Raw genomic sequence first — 20,197 nt, 5'->3', positions numbered from 1 at the left:
TAACAGAAAGATGGGGTACTGGGCTAATGGTCGGATACTTGGTAGTGTGGATGAGCAGAGTGATCTTGGTGTCCATGTACACAAATTTTTGAAAGTTGCCACCCAGGTAAATAGTGCGGTGAGGAAGGCATATGGCGTACTGGCTTTTATTGGTAGAGGAATTGAGTTCCGGAGTACTGAGGTCATGTTGCAGTTGTATAAGACTCTGGTGCGGTCGCATCTGGAGTATTGTGTGCAGTTTTGGTTGCCATACTATAGGAAGGATGTGGAGGCACTGGAACGGGTGCAGAGGGGGTTTACCAGGATGTTGCCTGGTATGGTAGGAAGATCGTATGAGGAAAGGCTGAGGCACTTGGGGTTGTTTTCATTGGAGAAAAGAAGGTTTAGGGGTGACTTGATAGAGGTGTACAAGATGATTAGTGGTTTAGATACCCTATTTTCTAGATTCCCCAGTCAGGCCAAACAACCTCTCAGTGTCTAACCTGTGAAGCCCCTTCAGATTCATACATGTTTCAATGAAATCATCTCATATTCTTCCAAACTCTAGAGAACACAGATCTAGTTTGTTCAACCTTTCACCAAAGAACAATATGAACCAATCTAATGAGCTTTCACTATATCACAGCCAATGCAAGTATTTGATTGCTTAGATGTAAAATCCAAAACTGTGTAGTTTTCCAGATGTGTTTTAAATTCCGACCTCTACAATAGCACCAAGATTTCCTTATGCTCGTATTCAAATTTCCTTGCAATAAAGACAGTCATGCCGTTTGCCAATCTCATTGCTTGCTATATTGTGCATACTAACTTTGCATTCTTTGTACATGTTTCCTAGCTCTTTCTGAGCGTTAACAAACACAAGTTTCACATGTTTAAAAACATCTGCTTGTCGATTTTTATTACCAAAATGAAAATCTTACTTCCCCTTTCTTACTGAACCAACCTTGTCCTACCCTTCTCTGCTAACCCGTGGACACGGCTTCAAGCCTAAGCTTTTTATTTGGAACGGGAGTACATCACATGCAAACTTCAACTATTTCAATTGTATGATGACCACTTTTTCCCAGAGGTTGTTTTACCATGGTTTACAAATTAAATGTTCCTAATCTGTAGCTGGTTCTGTAGCATATTGTTCCAGGAAATTAATCCAAAACGTTATTCAAATTTATCTTTCAGATCACCTGTTATATAGTTGAGGAAAACAACAAAGCAACTCTTGATTTATAAGTAAATATTGATCAATGCAACTAGAAAAACAATTAAACAAAATATTCCCCATTCAGTAAATTAATTTGTTGTCCTTACCTCTGCTCAAATGGAACATTTTCACTAGGTCACATATATCAAGAGTTGGATTTCCTGTACAACAGATGGAAATACAGTAAGCAGATCTGTATTTTAATTGGGCTAAACAAAACTTAGATTCAAATACAAAAATGTATTAGGTAGAACACTAACCATCTCTAAATTTCTGCAAATCTGTGAAATATGCTGAGGCAAACTGGTGGATATTTTCTGGCTGATCTTGGACAACTGCTCTGCCTAATGCCTCTAGCAGGGATTTCAAACCTTCGGGTACCATAAGTTTACCGTGTGAAGGCATCTTGGGAAATTTATGATATACCTGAATGAGGGCGAAAGAGGAAGAGAGGGGGAAAAAAAATGATTTTAGTGCAGCAAACTTAATTTTGCAAGATTGACTTCACTGTTGAATTCATATGTGAAGTCCTTCCCCAACACAAAAAAGTACATTCAATAGCTACACAAGATATTGCACATATTGAAAACTAAGGTATTTAAGAATAGAACACATTTTCTATTCTGCCCCAAAAGAGCTTTAGTCTAATATTCTATATGTGTGATAACATTTCATAACAAGAATTAATAGTGATAAATTTCAGAGCAAACTTTGAACTTTGGCTAGAAAAACATTGTACCAACTTGAATTAATAGAAGCAGACTGTAACATCATGGTTATTGCTTATGCTGTGGAAACATTATTTGATAGGGATTACTGGTAAATTTATTTGTACAATCTCCAGCAATGTTATCTATCAAAGTTCACCAATACACCAATGCTACATCAAAAGCTTCCAACCTTAACTGATTGTGTGATTAAATTACATAATAAAAGACCAGACATTTTGGAACACATTCCAGTAATACTTAGACACATTGGAGTCCCTTCCATTTCTCAGCCCGTTCAAATGAAAATCAGTGAATAAGCAGAGATTTGCCTGCAATGTCTTCCCTTCTGCTTCAATGCTACTATTATCTCTGATGCTTGATCCCTGCCTATTTTAAGCTACATGCTTCAGTGACATCACACATAACAACACCACCAGGTTTTGCACAGATACTGGTGATATCCAGCTCTATTAGAACACCAGTTCACTCAATACTACCATTATTATGAAGTTATCAAACTGCATTTTACATCCAGTTGTGCTTGAGCAGAACCCTCTTAGTCTTTGGCCCCCCCAGAACTTTCCATTTCTATTTACCAATTTCACCCCTCTCCCTGGAAACTAATGAAGCTAGATCAGATTTAACGAAGGTGCCCAAATAGTGCTCCTGTGTATAGCTTTAAGTTCTTTTGAGAGGATTTGTAGTTCAGGTTGAGATTCTGGATGTAGGTTTGCTCGCCCAGCTGAAAGGTTCATGTTCAGACATTTCGTCACCCTACTAGGTAACATCTTCAGTGAGCCTCCGGACGAACCATTGCTGATGATTCCTGCTTTCTATTTATATGTTTGGGTTTCTTTGGGTTGGTGATGTCATTTCCTATGGTGACGTCATTTCCTTTTCTTTTTCTCAGGGGGTGGTAAATCGGGTCCAAGTCAACGTATTTATTGATAGAGTTCCGGTTGGAATGCCAAGCTTCTAGGAATTCTCGTGCGTGTCTCTGTTTGGCTTGTCCTAGGATGTGTGTGTTGTCCCAATCAAAGTGGTGTCCTTCTTCATCTGCCTGTAAGGATATTAGTGAGAGAGGGTCATCAACTACCCACAAATGACATGACCCTTTCTCACTAATATCCTTACATACAGATGAGGAAGGACACCACTTCGACTGGGATGTAATGTTTGTTACAGTTATTGCAAGGTATTTTGCTTGTTGTCTGCATAGGGTCTTTGAAGTTCATTAGCTGCTACTTTAGTGTGTCGGTGGGTTTGTGGGCTACCATGATGCCAAGGGGTCTGAGTAGTTTGGCTGTCATTTCTGAGATGTCTTTGATATAGGGGAGAGTGGCTAGGGTTTCTGGACGTGATTTGTCTACTTGTTTGGGTTTGTTGCCGAGAAATCTGCGAACTGTGTTCATTGGGTTCCCATTCTTTTTGAATACACTGTATAGGTGATTTTCCTCTCCTCTGAGTAGTTGCTCTGCAATATTTGGTCCGTATGTATTGTGAAAAACATACAGACAACAAAAAGAGTCATGCCCAAGAATTCCTCGAAGCATGGCATTCCAACTGGAACTCTATCAATAAACATATTGACTTGGACCCGATTTACCACTCCCTGAGAAAAAGAACAAGAAATGACATCACCGTAGGAAATGACATCACCAACCCAAAGAGACCCAAACATATAAATGGAATAGCAGAATCATCAGCAATGGTTTGTCAGGAGGCTCACTGAAGATGTTACCTAATATGATGACGAAACATCTGAAAATGAACCTTACAGCTCAGCAAGCAAACCAACATCCAGAACCTCAACTTGTGCTACAAATCTTCTCAAAACTTGCTGTTCACAGCATTCCAAGTCTGGTGAATAGTTTCTTCTACAGTTTTAGCTATAATTCTCTATTTTTATACTCCATTCCCTTTATTTTAGTTTCTTTATTATTCTTGCCAAATTGAATAATCGTTCATTTTCCCAAGTTTTTGCAAATGTGCTTAACCTGTGTATCCTTCTGCAGAGTCATCCTCATCACTTGCCTTCCCACCTTTGTTATACTCTGATCTTATTCAACGGCCTAACACATGGTACCTTATCAAACCCCTTCTGAAATATTACATCAACTGTGTCCCCTTTATCTATCCTGCCTGATATCTCCTCAAAGCATTCAAATAATTTGGTCACACATGATTTTCCCTTCATGAAGCCATGCTGACTCAGATCTTTAGAGAAGCTTCCTTGGCCATTTTATTTCAAAATTCAGTTCAGTTTCGTGGTTACTGTTGCTTGACTAGCTTTCAATTCCAGATTTTATGAATTGAATTTAAATTCTATCAGCTATCAGACAGACAAAATTAAATTGCAAGAACCTTTAGCAATCTGCTATTGCAGAAAAGCAGAATTGAAAGATCAAAAGCAAGTAAATGAATCTGAGGAATGCCCAAAGGACAATTAGGAAGAATATCATATAATCTTAAGAACACAAGCAATAGGAAGAGGTGTATGTGGATAATTCAGGAAAATGGTACAGGAGACTGAAAGGTCTGAATGGCCTATTCCAGCCCATATTTTTTGTTAGACTACTGTGACTTTTTTATCTCCTTATCAATGAAGGAATACACGTTCAGTGGAGACATATTACAGCAGACTGACTTCGTTGATTAATGGACTGAAGTGATTTGCCTATGAGACTACATTAAGCCCACGCTCTTGATGTGCACAAAAGGTGACCTTGGAACAGAAGATTCTGTATCATGTTTGCCCTATTTATATTTTGTATCCTATTTACATTTCGAATTCAGTGAAGTGTTTGACAAAGTTCCACATGGTAGACTGGTTAGTAAGATTAGATCACATGGGATCTAGGGTGAGCTAGCCAATTGGATGCAAAATTGAATTAAAGTTCAGAGAAAGAAGGTGGTGGTGGAGGGATTTTTTTTGGACTGGAGGCCTGTGACCAGTGGTGTGCCACAAAGATCAGTGCTGGGCCCAATGCTTTTTGTCATTTATATAAATGATTTGTATTGGATTTGAATGTAGGAGGTATGGTTAGTAAATTTGCAGATGATATCAAAATAGATGGTGTTGTGGGCACTGAAGTAGATTATCTTAGATTACAACTGGATCAGATGGGCCAATGGGCCAAGGAGTGACAGGTGGAGTTTAATTTAGATAAGTGTGAGGTGCTGCATTTTGTTAAGGCAAAGTAGTGCAGGACTTATACAGTAAATGGTAGGGCCCTGGGGAGTGTGGCCAAAAAGAGGCCAAGGGCTGCAGGTGCATAGTTCCCTGAAAGTGAAGTCCCAGGTAGACAGGATAGTGAAGAAGGCATTTGGTATGAAAGATAAAAGCAAATTACTGCGGATGCTGAAATCTGAAGCCAAAAGAGAAAATGCTGGAAAATCTCAGCAGGTCTGGCAGCATCTGTAAGGAGAGAAAAGAGCTGACGTTTCGAGTCTAACTGACCATTTGTCAAAGCTTTGACAAAGGGTCAGTTAGACTCGAAATGTCAGCTCCTTCCTCTCCTTACAGATGCTGCCAGACCTGCTGAGATTTTTAAGGCATTTGGTACGCTTGCCTTTATTAGTCAGTGCATTGAATATTGTCATGTTGCAGCTGTTCAGGAGTTTGGTAAGGCCACTTTTGGAATACTATGTACAATTTGGAGTGCCCTTCAATAAGAAGGACATTCTAAACATGAGACAGTGCAGAAAAGATTTACAAGGATGTTGCCAGGACTGGAGAGTCTGAACTATATCAAGAGGCTGAATAGGCGAGAGCTTTTTCCCTGGAACATCGGAGGCTGAGCAGTGATATTATAAAATCATGAGGGTAAATAGCCATGTTCTATTCTCTAGGGTGGGAAAGTCCAAAACTACAGGACACTGGCTTAATGTGAGAGGGGAAGATTTAAAAGAAATCTAAGGAATAACTTTTTCACGCAGAGGGTGGTGCATGTCTGAAATAAGCTGCCAGAGGTACTGGTAGAGGCTAGTACAATTACAGCATTGAAAAGGCATCTAGATGGGTGTACAAATAGGAAGAGTTTAGATGGATATGGGCCAAATGCTGGCAAATGGGACCAGGTCAGATTGAGAGTCTGGTGGGCGCAGATGAGTTGGACCAAAGGGTCTGTTTCCATGCTATATGACTCTATAACACTGAGTTCAAGCCTAAAGGGGGTGCAGAGCAAAATAACCTGGACATATACATGGACAGATCATTGAAGGTAGCAGGACAGGTGGAGAGAGCAGTTAATAAAGCACACATCTGATCCTGTTGTAAACGAAACAAGAACGAGAGGGCATAGAGTTAAAGTGATTTGCAAATGGAGCAAATATGATCTGAGAAAATATTTCTCACACAGCGAGCAGTTAGGATATGGAATGGCTAGGGGTGGTGGAGGCAGGTTCATTTCAGGTTTTCAAGAGGACATCGGCTGAATAGTTGGAAAGAAGTAATGTACATGGACATGAGGTGAAAGCAGGAATTTGGTAATGGGAAACAATGCTCGTTTGAAGAGTTGTGCAGACAGGAAGGGCTGAATGGCCTACTACTGCATAGTGGCATTTCTGTGATTCTGTGAAAGTTGATAAAGTATATAAAACTTGAATATAAGAAATTAGCAAAAATATGAAAACTGTGAAAGGTATCAGAGTTACTGCCCTGTCTTTCACTGACATGTGTCTTTATTGAGGTAGCTGCCATAGATCTAACAGTATAGGACAGCATTTGAATTTTTTTTAGATCTGGTGATTTGTAATTATTCTGAATAAGAACATGACGTTTGCTATGGACAACATCACAGAGAAGTGGATTGGGACTACTTGGACACTATTGAAGTTTCTGATTGATAATGGGAGGAGCATTTGCCAAAGATGAGTTCAAAGTCAAGTACGAGAAAATGAACTTCCCGGTCATACATTTAACATAATTGGTAAAAGGATCAGAAGGAAAATAAGGTAGTATAATGGTAGTAGAAAAAGCTGGAACTCAGCGCTGTATAAGATGCGATATTCCATATTTGCCTTATTGGGCACAGCTCCAACAACTCAAGAAGCTCATCGCCATTCAGAACAAAGCAGCTGTTTGATTGGCACCTTATCTACAAATTAGATTAGATTACTTACAGTGTGGAAACAGGCCCTTCGGCCCAACAAATCCACACCGACCCGCCGAAGCGCAACCCACCCAGACCCACTCCCCTACATTTACCCCTTCACCTAACACTATGGGCAATTTAGCATGGCCAATTCACCTAACCTGCACATTTTTGGACTTGTGGGAGGAAACCAGAGCACCCGGAGGAAACCCATGCAGACACGGGGAGAATGTGTAAACTCCACACAGTCAGTCGCCTGAGGCAGGAAATGAACCTGGGTCTCTGGCGCTGTGAGGCAGCAGTGCTAACCACTGTGCTGCCCTTCCACCTTCCTCCTTTCTCCTTCCAACACTGATACTCAATAGTAGCAGTGTGTACTACAAAATGCACTGCATTTATCAAAGCTCCTTAGATAGCACTTTTTAAACACATGACCACTACCATCGAGAAGGACAAGACAACAGATATGTGGAAATACCACCACATTTATTGGTGGCATTTATTGTCCATCCCTACTTACTGTTTTTAACAGTTGCAGCTGATGGAGTGCCAAGGCCATTGGCCAAGTAAAGGTAAAGTACAATAGCTATGTACTTGTTACTTGTTTTTGCCAAAGTGCTGTAGACCTTGACAAACTCTATGACAAAGTCAACATGAATTTATGAAAGGGAAATCTTGTTTGCCAAAAGTGGAACGGTGGGTTAGTGACAAAAGAGAAGAAAGTGGGATGAAAAATGGGAGATGGTAGAGCAGGACAGAAACAAGGAGAAAGCAGCAAGTTAAAAGACAGAAGAAAGCAAGAATGAGGAGGAAAAGGCAGTACTGATAAGAGGAAAAGGAAATGAAAGGGAAGAAGGAAAAGATGGGAGGAGAGAAATGACTTGCATTAATATAGGGCACATCCTCATGTCCTGCCTAGTCAATTAATTAATTATCTTTGTAGTGCAATTAATATTATATGAGTAACCATCAACCAATTTGTGAATAAATAACACAAGGAGAACTACCTGCTCTTCCACGTTGGAATCTTTTATGCTTACCTGAACAAGCAGACTGGCCCTCAAATTAAAAAATCATCCACAAGATAGCAGCTCTCACAACAGAGCACTCCCTCACTGCTGCACTGATGTGTCAGCCTACATCTAAGTACTCAGAATAGGAAATATTTAATATAAAATAATCTGGAAAAAAGACCACAAGGATTTAATATAACACATTTAGCCAGAAGGCTAACTGGAAGTTGGAAACAGAATACAAAGAAAACTCTCCTAAATATGCAAGATCGTGGTTTTTCACATAGGATGAAAAGATACGTGAACTGAAAAACAGAAAACTCAACAGCATGTTATCTTTTCGTTATTAAGTTAAATCAGATAAGAAGACGGGGGAAAAAAACTTTTGCTTACTTACTGCAAGTCCTTTCTTAGGAATTGTCTTCACTCAGAGTCTGAATTTTGGATTTAAATGACAGCATTTGTAAAAGTAAGTAAAGGTTTAGGATAAAAAAATTGTATTGGTCTACTGTTTTTCGCCATTATCTTATAATTTAACAGAAAGATGTCATTTAAAGCATTTAAAAAAGAACTACCACCATGGTGTCAGGTAAAACTCCTCAGCATCACATCCTCATTTCTTATATTTGAGCAATTTTATCTTGGACAGCAGTCAGCCTAACACTGTATTGCACTTTTATAAAATTAAACCAATTTTGTAAGAGTACATTGAATTGAGCATACAAGTGCTATTCCTCAATATAGTCAAAGAATTTTACATTACCTGTCAATAACCAAAAAATGTCCTTTTAGTTCTCTTCAGAATGAATCATATCAACTTTCACGCTTTCAAAAACCCTGGAAAGTTTTAAAGGGAAATTTTATCTTTTTCATATTGCAGTAATACTTAATTTCTCTTTTTATGTTATATTAGAAACATAGGCCCTTTAGCCTTGCCAGATGGATCAAAAACTAGAGGACATTAATCTAGTGTTTGATAGAAGAAGCAACAACTACAAGAGGGCATGTCATTCTGCATCAAGTGGCTAGGATGTGGAATAAACTGCTTGGGAAATAGTGGTGCATATTCAGTTAACCCCTTTAAAAAGGTAATTCAAAGCTGACCTTAAGAGTATAACCTTGTACAAGTACAGGGAAAATGAGGGTAAGTGGGACTAAATGAGTTAAGCATGCAGAGAGTTGGGAGGACATCAGGACCAAACATCTTCAGTGCTGGAACCATTCTATTAACTGAACCTGGTACATATTTCAATAAAATCCCAGCTAATCTTCCCAGCTACCAGATCTCTAGCATCCCATACTATCCAGTATATCTATTAATTTACTTAAAATCTCAAACTCTCTCAACCGCTCTCTTGAAAATATTTGATTACTGGTACCCACAACTATCTGGAGTACACAATTTCAAATGTTGAGACAGAGGAAATTGCTCTTCATCTCAGTCCAAAATGGCCACCTGGCAATTCTGAGACTTGTCACTTCAGACCAACGAGCGAGCGAGTGAGACAGAAATCAAGACATCTTTCTTTGTGAATAGCGTTTATTAACTATTCAGTCCTACAGCTCCTTGTGCACGGCAGTCCCATTTGTTTCCCCATTTATCTAGCCAGTCAATTTATCAATGAAACCCAATTTAGAATTTTTAGTGGTTACAAACAGATTAGAAGATAATGTGGTACTGCTGCTGCCTGGGGTCTGCAAGAATAGTGATGAAAGATTCCAACTGAAAAGAGCTGAAGAACTGGAAAGAACTTTGTGTAAGCACTGTGGTGTCAAATCTTGCTGTAACAGGTTATTGGAGACCCCTGAAGAGGGACGCTTGGTAGTACGAAGTTAGCTATAAAAAAAATTTTGTAAGTAGTTTTATGATTAAAAATGTGTTAATATTCCTTTTGCTTTGTTCAAAGAAAAGGAATATGGGAGTTGTTTATATTATATGGAATATGAAAAACAGAATGTTACTGAATAGTTGTATTATGTTAAGATACAGAGTTCAAAATATACTTACTTTTCTTTTTTTTTGTAAGAGTTATTTTTACCTTCATATTCATTAGTGGTATAAACACTGTCAATTAACCTCAAGGGAAATTAATGTTTTCAGTCATGACCTTTAGCCTTCCCTGTACCTTTCTTTTGTGATACAGCATGTCCCCTTAATTAAAAGGTATTTCTGATGGCCTTATCCAATGTAAAACTTGTCAAATTTTCTAAGAAACCCTATTCCCTACATACTGGGTAGGTATTCAAGTGCTCCGACAAAATGGAGCTGATTATGGTTTGCTCCCCAGTCAGGAAGATCACTCATCACTGAAGAAAAAAGTAATTGATGATGGACCGTAGCCCCCAACATTTGCAGTTCTTCACAAGGATTGCCCATGCAATTTTGTCCTTTTTTTAAATGTTTCGATTATATTGTTGATCTCTTCTTTGATTTTAGTGCACTCATCATCCCTCACTCCTGCATCTTTTAGTAGGCGTTTTAACCTATGCGAAAATGGATGGACAAACTGCCAAAGACATGCAGGTTAGGCTGGATTGGCAATGCTAAATTGCCCAGTGTCCAGGGTTGTGTAGGGTAGGGTGTATTGGGGTGGATTAGCTAAGGGAAACAAGCCAAGAATGTGGTGCTGGAAAAGCACAGGTCATGCAGTATCCGAGGAGTAGGAAAATCGACATTTCGAGCAAAAGTTCTTCATCAGGAAAGCCCATTCATCCTGATGAAGGGCTTTTGCCCAAAACGTCGATCTTCCTGCTCCTCGGATGCTGCCTGACCTGCTTTGCTTTTCCAGCACCATACTCTTGGCTTTAATTTCCAGCATCTGCAGTACTCACTTTCGCCTAGCTAAGGAAAATATAGAGTTGCAGGGATAGGGTGGGATGCTCTTCAGAGAGTCAGTGTGGGCTAAATGGTCTGCTTCCACACTGTACGGATTCTATTCTCTATTCTTTACCAGTGTAGTTTTAAGATAATTAACCTTTCTTTGTTTAAATGCCTATCTCCAGATGCCAAGTTACCTGCTTAATATTTTGATTAGAGAAGTTTCTCAAGTGGGGCAATCTAGAATAAGACGTCTAGTTTCAGGAAAAGGGGTAAAGATTTAAATCAGAGATGATGAGAAATTTCTTCTCTCACAGGATTGTGAATCTGTGGAATTCACTACTGCAGAACGTGGTGGATGCTGGGCCATTGAATAAATTTAGAGAGAAGATTAACAGATTTTTAATTAGTAATAGGTTGAAGATTTATGGAGAGCGAGCAGGAAAGTGGAAACAAAAACAGAAATTGCTGGAAAAGTTCAGCAGTTAGTTTGTATTGCTAAAGTGATTAACCTCAGTTTTGTTACAGGGAATCATCACTTGTCATTCTCAAATATGAAGCATGTAGAACCTACAAACTCTTTAACCTTACTTTGATCTTTATTATTAAAGAACCTAGGTAACATTTTAACCAACCCATTCAATTGTGACTATGCATTCACTGTCCAATACAACACAGAATGAGCCTGAGACTAAAAAAAATTCATTTCTTGGCTGAAGCTTCTTTATAACTCATACCTCTGCTATTGATATCATCACCTTCTCCGCCCAAACTTTTGTGTCACGCATAATTTCAAATTGCATAATGGCATTTTGGCCAAATCTAAAATACCTGTTGGCCATACCCTAGGCATTCCTGGAGTTCATTCTCCTGTGACTGTACCCAATTCCTGCCCGCTGATGGAATTGCCAGGGGTAATTTTTTTCAGTCCCTTTAGTTTTGATTCTTCTTTTGTATTGATGTTTCAAATCCCACCGGCGAATGCTCCATTTTTTAGCGTTACTGCTCAATATCCTATTTCAGTCATGAAGCCTGCTTGGAAATTTTGTTTAAAGACTTCTGGCATCTGTTCCAAAAGCACATTTCTTTTTCTGAAAATGTACTGGCCACAATCTTTCAGACTTCCCTCGACTTGGGACAGGTGCCAGGAGACCGTATAATTCCAAACATTATGGCCTTGTTCAAAAAAGGTTTTAAGAATAATTCCAGCATTTACAGATCAGTTAATTAAACCACAGTGGTAGGGAAGATTCTGGAAGCAATTATTCAGGATAGAATTAGTAGTCACATGGAAAGAGGTTGGTTGATTAAGAAGAAACAAGAATTTCTAAAGCAGAAATTATGTTTAACTAACTTACTGGAGTGTTTTGAATAGGTAACTGAAAGGGCTGATGAGGGAAATGTTGATGTGGTGTGCACTGATTTCCAGAAGGCGTTTGGTACAATGCCACACAACAGACTTGTAAGGAAAGTTATAGGTCATGGTATAAAAGGGACAATAGCTACAAAGTTGATTGAATTACAGGAAACAGACAGTAATGGTCAATAGATTGTTTTTAAAGGCTGGAGGAAGGTTTGTCGTGGAGTTCCCAAAGGGTCGGTATTGAGACTGTTGTTTTGTCTAATTTATATTAATGATCTGGATCTTGGTGTGGAGGGAACAGTCTCAAAGTTGGCAGATGACACTAAACTTTAAAGAATTAAACTGAGCAGGAAAACCATGATCCTACTGAATGGTGGTACAGGCTTGAGAGAGTGAACAATGTACTCCTATCAACACCATTTCCTCCCCAAGGGGATTGTGGGTCCAGCTACGGCACGTGGACTACAGCCAGCGACATTCACATCTCACGAATGAATGAAAAAAAAAGGAAAAACAGTTTCAGAAAAGAGATTTGCATGAGTTTTACAAAGTCAAGAGCTGGCTGGATTGAATGGACGGGGAATAGCTGTTAACACCCGTAAAAGGAACAAGAACAAGAGAGCATAGATTGAAAGATATGTGCAAAAGAAAGAATGGTGATTTAAGAAAAAGCTTCTTAACACAGCAAGTAGTGAGAGTGGAATTCATTACCTGGAATAATGGTGGAAGTAGATTCAGTTGAGGCATTTGAAATGGTATTGGGTATGTATTTGGATAGAACTGGTACCAGCCTCCTTTTGCACCTTAACAATTCTGTGATTTTGTGAAAATCTGACGATACATAAGTATAACTATAATATCGTTTAGTCCATTAATGACATAGTAATTGTATGGGAGGAGGTGCAACTACTAATCATGAAGAATACAATGCACAAGGTCTGTTCAAAGCTTCTAACATTTGCATTAAGGTATGCCTTCATTTTTGCTTTTATGTTATCTTTAACTTCCTAATTAGCCTTGGATCTTTCCTTCCCTCTTACAATCTTCCTTTCTGGAATATATTTTACTTTGGAGGAATTGAATATCTCCTTAAATACTTGCTACTGTTCATGAACTATCCTACCTGTTAGTCTTTCTGCCCAGTCCACAAGGACCAAAACTGTCCTAACGCCTACGTAATTACCTTTCTTTAACATCACACTCATGTAGAACTCGAGACTTTGCAACTGTTCTTGAATTTAGGGAATTGTGCAAGATCAAACAAATAGAGCCACTGACTCTTTTAAAACCTCTTTTATGCAGATTGTCAGATCAAGAGGATTTATCACCACTCGGTCTCATAAATTTCCCTAATACTATTCCTTTACTTATATTGATTTCTTTAAGCTTCTTAGAACATTGAAGGAATGACAATACTGTTCAAAGTCAGAATGATGTGTGGTTTGGAGGAGAGCTTGCAGGTGCTGATGTTCTTAAGCATCTGCAGAAATTCATCAAGGCTCCTTTGACAGCACCTTCCAAAACCAAAAGCTCTACCATCTAGTAGTACAAGCTGAGATAAGGAGTTCATTGAATGTGTTTAGCATAGTTTCTTCGAACAGCATGCCTGGGGTCAACCAGAGAGCAGACAATATCAGACTTGGTATTGTGCAACAAGACAGAATTAATTAATGATCTCATAGTGAATCATAGAATCCCAACAACGTAGAAAGTCTGCACCAACCTACCCGAAAAGGATCCCACCCTATTCCCGTAATTACCATGGCTAATCCATCTAGCCTGATTTGGGGATGTCGGTGTTGGACTGGGGTGTACAAAGTTAAAAATCACACAATACCAGGTTATAGTCCAACAGGTTTAATTAGAAGCACACTAGCTTTCGGAGGAACGCTCCTTCATCAGGTGATTGTGGAGGGCTCGATCGTAACACAGAATTTATAGCAAAACTTTGCAGTGTGATGGAACTAAAATTATACATTGAAAAATTGATTGTCTGTTAAGCCCCTCTTCCATGTAAATCTCTGTTATCTCACTTTTTAGATTAGAATCAATCTAGACATCACGTCATAGACAGAGAACACAGGGGGCTAACACCTTCAACATATGGTAAAAACAATGACTGCAGATGCTGGAAACCAGATTCTGGATCAATGGTGCTGGAAGAGCACAGCAGTTCAGGCAACATCCGAGGAGCTTCAGCAAAATCGACGTTTCGGGCAAAAGCCCTTCATCAGAAATAAAAGCTATCACCATTGTTAACAGTTAACCCGAGAAGGCAACTTTAAAAAAAGGGTTTTGTGATTTACACATGAAAGAAGTTCATGTGTTTGGATAGGGTTGACCGTGAGAACCTTTTTCCACATATGGAGTCAGCTATTACGAGGGGGCATAGCTTTAAATTAAGGGGTGGTAGGTATAGGACAGATGTTAGGGGTAGGTTCTTTACTCAGCGAGTCGTGAGTTCATGGAATGCTCTGCCAGTAGCAGTGGTGGACTCTCCCTCTTTATGGGCATTTAAGCGGGCATTGGATAGGCATATGGAGGATAGTGGGCTAGTGTAGGTTAGGTGGGCTTGGATCGGCACAACTTCGAGGGCCAAAGGGCCTGTACTGCGCTGTATTCTTCTATGGTCTATGTAAGTGAAACTATCATTGTATTCTAACAGATGAAAGGCTTAACAATCAATTTTTCAATGTATAATTTCAGTTACATCACACTGCAAATTTTTGCTATAAATTCTGTGTTACAATCGAGCCCTTCAAAATCACCTGATGAAGGAGCGTCGCTCTGAAAGCTAGTGTGCTTCCAATTAAACCTGTTGGACTATACCCTGGTGTTGTGTGCACCTGGTGTCTAGCCTGCACATCCCTGGATAATACATGGTATTTTTAGCATGGCTAATCCACCCTTGGATCGTGGAAGGAAACCTCAGTACCAAGAGGAAACCAATGCAGACGTGGGCAGAACGTGCAAACTCCACACAGACGTGAATCAAACCCAGGTTCCTGGCGCTGTGAGGTAGCAGTGCTAACCATTATGCCGCCCTAATCGGTACCTCTAGCTAACACAAACATAATATGATTGATTCTTACATTCAAGAGGAATGGGTCTAAGACTATTTCTGAAATTTAAATAAGGGAAATGAGGAGGACATGGAAGCAGAGACTAAAGTGAATTGGCATTGGAAAGCAATGACAGACATTTAAGGAGATATTTCAGAAAACACAGAATAAATGTATTCCAAAGACTAATTAAAAACTCAGTAACTAGAAATGTTAAAGATAAAATCAAACTAAACAAAAAAGCATATGGTGATGCTGGTGTTGGACTGGAGTGTTCAAGGTTAAAAAATCACACAACACCAGGTTATAGTCGCACAGGTTTATTTGGAAGCACTACTTTGAATTGAATTGAATTTATTGACATGTGTACAGAGGCACAGTGAAAAGCTTTGTCTTGCGAACAAGATAAAATCAAACTAAACAAAAAAGCATATGGTGATGCTGGTGTTGGACTGGAGTGTTCAAGGTTAAAAAATCACACAACACCAGGTTATGGTCGCACAGGTTTATTTGGAAGCACTACTTTGAATTGAATTGAATTGAATTTATTGACGTGTGTACAGAGGCACAGTGAAAAGCTTTGTCTTGCGAACAATACAGACAGATCACAGAGTAAGTAGCATAGATAATAAATAATAGGTAAAAAGCGGCAAAAACAAAAACACAGGNNNGTGTGTTCAGGCTTCTGTACCTTCTCCCCGATGGTAGAGGTTGTAGAAAAACATTGCCAGGGTGGGATGGATCTTTGAGAATGCTGGCGGCCTTTCCTTGTCAGTGGACCTGGTAGATGGATTCTACAGATGGGAGGTTGGCCTTTGTGATTGTCCGGGCCAAGTTCACTATGCTCTGTAACCATCTCTGATCTTGAATGGTACAGTTGCCATACCAGGTAGTGATACATCCAGACAGAATGCTCTTGATGGCACACCTATAAAACTTGGCGAGGGTATTCGCCGTCATGCCAAATTTCCTCAGCTGCCTGAGGAAGAAGAGACATTGTTGGGCCTTTGTAACCAGTGCGTCCATATGAAGAGTCCAAGAAAGCTTGTTGTGAATGACCACTCCCAGAAATTAACACTCGCCACTCGTAGCACCTCTCTGCTGTTAATGTGTTGGGGGACATGAGTAACATAGGTTTTGCTGGCATTGAGAGCTAGGTTGTTCTCACTGCACCATTTTTCCAGGTCTTCCACCTCCCGTCTGTAGTCTGTTTCGTCGCCATCTGAGATTCGACCATCTATGGTGGTATCATCAGCAAACTTGTAAATGGCATTAGTCTATTATTTGGTGACACAGTCATGGGTATACGGTTAGTAATCAGTCTTGAGGGGAAAATGGTGTTGAAGGGAGGACTTTGAGGAACTGGAATGGCTCTGGGGCAGATGGGACATGTACAAGCTGTACAGCTGGGACTGGCACTGATATCCTCACAGGGAGATTTTAATTTGAATTGATTTGATTTTTTATTGTCACATATACCTAAGTACAGTGAAGTTTTGTTTTGCATGCAATACAGGCAGATCATAATGTAGAAAGATCATAAGGTGTTTGAACAGAATGGGGAATATAAAGTTACGGCTGCAAAGCAGAGTCATGAAAGCAAGATCGACATTAGATTTTATAATTTTAGAGGTTCATTCAGAAGTCTAATAACAGCGGGGAAGAAGCTGTTCTTGAATCTGTTGGTACGTGTGTTTAAGTTTTTGTATCTTCTGCCCGACAGAAGAGGGTGGCAGAAATGATAACCTGGGTCGGGAGGGGAGTCTTTGATATGTTGAATGAATTTCCGAGGCATCAAAACGTGTAGACGGAGTCAATGAGTGGAAGGTTGGCTTGCATTTGGGCTGTGTTCACAACTTTCTGTAGTTTCTTACAGTCCTGGGTGGAGCAGTTGCCGTCCAAGTCATGTTTCAATTATTAATCTCACGAATTAGGGTGAGATTAAACTAACTTGTCAGGGTGGTGGGGTTGAGCCCAACAGGAAATAGAAACAATGCAAGGGACATTGGAAAACTGGAGAATCCAAGCCCAAAATGTCAAAGGGCTCTCTACTTGAATGTACACAGCACACATCATAAGGAAGATGAATGAAAGCCACGAATAGAGGTAAATGGTTACAATATAATAATACAGAAACATGGCTGCATGGTAACCAGGACTGGGAACTGAATATTCAAGGATCTTCAAGGACAAACAAGAACAACAATGAGGAGGAGTTGTGCTGAGAATAAGATTTGGAACAGTATATTGTTAAAGTTCAGGTCAGAAGAGCAATATGTGAAATCTGCATGGATGGAACTAACAGACAGAAAGGGGCAGCAGACATTGTTTGGAATTATTTATAGGCCACCAAATAGTAGTGGGAATGTAGGACAGGGCGTAAACTAGATGAGAGGAGCATGTAGCATGTGCAAACAGTTTTCATAGGTGATTTTAATGAACATATTGACTGGGTAAAACAATTGAGCACCTACACCTAGGACAATGAGTTTCTAGAGTGCATTTAGGATAGTTTTCTAGACCAGCACGTTGAACATCCCATTAGAGGGCAGGCTACTTTAGGTTTGGTGTTATGTAATGAAAAGAAAGGCTTATTAATAACTCGTTGTAAAAGAACTTTTAGGGGTGAGTGACCAGAATATGATTGAATTGGCTGAGCTGTATCGGCAATACATTAAAAGGCATGCCTGTACATAGACACATCATTAAAGATTTATGACATGAATTATAGTAACTATACATTCCTGAGCTGGAAGGTTCATTTCCAGACATTTCGTCACCCTACTAGGTAACATCTTCAGTCTGCCTCCAGGCTTTACCTAGTAGGGTGACGAAACGCCTGGAAATGAACCTTCCAGCTCTACGAGCAAACCTACATCCAGAACCTCAACCTGAGCTACAAATCTTCTCAAAACTCACTATACATTCCTTCAAAGTACAAATACTCAAAAAAGATCAGTCCATTCTAGCTGACAAAGTAAAGAACTCTACTAAAGATTAAAAGAAAAGACTTATAAAGTAGCCAGGAACTGAAATAAATCTGAGGGACATCAGTGAACCAGATCGGTTTTTCCAACAATTCAGTTAGTCTCTTAATTCCAGATTTTTATTCAATTCAATTGATACATTAGGAATCATTTTTAAAAATTCCATAAATTCTGAAATTATTTCTGCAGATTGAAGGCTTGTAATTATCACCCACAATTTGAAAAAGAAGCAAGGAAAATAACAGAACTTCAGACCCACCATTCCTATATCAGTAGAAAAAAATACTAAAATCTATCATAAAGGACATGAATAATTGACAGTTGGATAAAAGTGATGTGATTTGATATAATCAGCAAGGACTTGTAAATGGAAAATCGTGTATTTGAGGATGTCATGAACAAGATTGATAAAGTGGGGTGGTGATTCCCCACAAGAGACAGGTTAGCAAAATTAAATCACAAAGTACATGAGACGGCAAAGCAATCAGCATCAGTGAGAGGAGTGGATAAGGTAAGGAACTAATGACAGTCAGTCAGTATCACAGAGTATAAAGTTTGGGGTAGCTGCTGCTGCTAAGGTACAGTGGGCAAAGACTGTTGTCTGAGGTCTTTCTGCTGAAATTTAAAGGGATCTGTTTCAGTTATTGGCCCTCCTGGTGCCTAAAATATATGTAAATATAATTATGTACAAGTAAGAAATGCCTTTGGTTTGTTTGTTGGAGAATGCTTGTTCTGAGGAAGGGTGATTGAACCCAATATATTAACCTGATTTCTCTCCAAAGATGCTGCCAGACCTGGGGAGCCTTTCCAGCAATTTCTGTTTTTGTTTCTGAATTTTCAGCATTCGCAGTTCTTTCAGTTTTTATCCAATGTTTGTTTCTTTCTTCACATGCAACTATACAGAATCAAGCTACATTAATGGCTATGTATATATACTGTATATATAAAGTATATTTTTAAAATAAAAAATGCCTTTCTGACTAAGTTAAATGGGGGTCTGTGTAAGTAAGAAATGCCTTTGATCTGTTTCATTGAATAGAGTCAAACTCCAACGTACAAAACTCTGGATGAAGTGGGAAAGAACGTACCCAATATCACCACCATCGTGATGGCCACCTTTGTGTGCTGCTGCATCATGTTGTGTGTGGACCCTTGGTAAGCAAACATCAAGTGTCTCTACATACTGAGGTTTTATCTGTCCCGGTATTGCGAAGGATGGGCCTGGCCTCGCTGCTGCAATTAGTTGGACTGTTCTGGATCAGCTGTCCTTCGTGCAGAAATTGGCAAAGAAAAGCACCATTGACCACCGGTCCATCAGGAAATGATCAGCACATAGGATCCACCCTCCCCCTTTCCCTTAGAGTCTCGAGGAGGCTATCAGGTGGTTTCCTGAGCAGACTGTCAGTCATTTGGCAGAATGCCTTATCACCAGAGCTTTCCAACAAGCCAACACATCGCTTGGTTTGTGGTGAGAAGGGCATTACTTGTGAGATCCTTAATGTCCGCCCTGTCTGCACTAATGCATGTTGCTCTCAAACCAGCTGTAGGTGGTGGAGGGGCTAGAGACTGTCACATGACACCAAAATTGGAGGTGTTGTGGACAGCGAAGAAGGTTACCTCAGACTACAACAGGATCTTGACCAGATGGGCCAATGGGCTGAGAAGTGGCAGATGGAGTTTAATTCAGATAAATGCGAGGTGCTGCATTTTGGGAAAGCAAATCTTAGCAGGACTTATACACTTAATGGTAAGGTCCAAGGGAGTGTTGCTGAACAAAGAGACCTTGGAGAGCAGGTTCATAGCTCCTTGAAAGTGGAGTCGCAGGTAGATAGGATAGTGAAGAAGGTGTTTGGTATGCTTTCTTTCATTGGTCAGAGTATTGAGTACAGGAGTTGGGAGGTCATGTTCCAGCTGTACAGGACATTGATTAGACCACTGTTGGAATATTGC

The 20,197-nt window shown here is 39.7% G+C and overlaps 1 protein-coding gene across 1 annotated transcript in view; it reads right to left on the bottom strand.

Moving 5' to 3' along the window:
* The window catches only part of LOC122548759 (flocculation protein FLO11-like), a 45,026-nt gene extending 36,622 nt beyond the window's left edge, over positions 1–8,404 (bottom strand). The window contains exons 1-3 of the mRNA XM_043687526.1: positions 8,045–8,404; positions 1,459–1,624; positions 1,306–1,359 (exon numbers count right to left, since the gene is read on the bottom strand). Coding sequence (XP_043543461.1) covers positions 1,306–1,359; positions 1,459–1,603 — 199 coding nt within the window. The 5' untranslated portion in view covers positions 1,604–1,624; positions 8,045–8,404. The remainder of the gene's footprint in view (positions 1–1,305; positions 1,360–1,458; positions 1,625–8,044) is intronic.
* Between the last annotated feature and the right edge of the window lie 11,793 nt (positions 8,405–20,197).

The sequence above is a fragment of the Chiloscyllium plagiosum genome, chromosome 4, assembly GCF_004010195.1.
Source record: "Chiloscyllium plagiosum isolate BGI_BamShark_2017 chromosome 4, ASM401019v2, whole genome shotgun sequence".
Lineage (NCBI taxonomy): Eukaryota > Metazoa > Chordata > Chondrichthyes > Orectolobiformes > Hemiscylliidae > Chiloscyllium > Chiloscyllium plagiosum.
The sequence above is the reverse complement of the archived record's forward strand: the minus strand, read 5'-3'. Positions and strand labels throughout refer to the sequence as shown.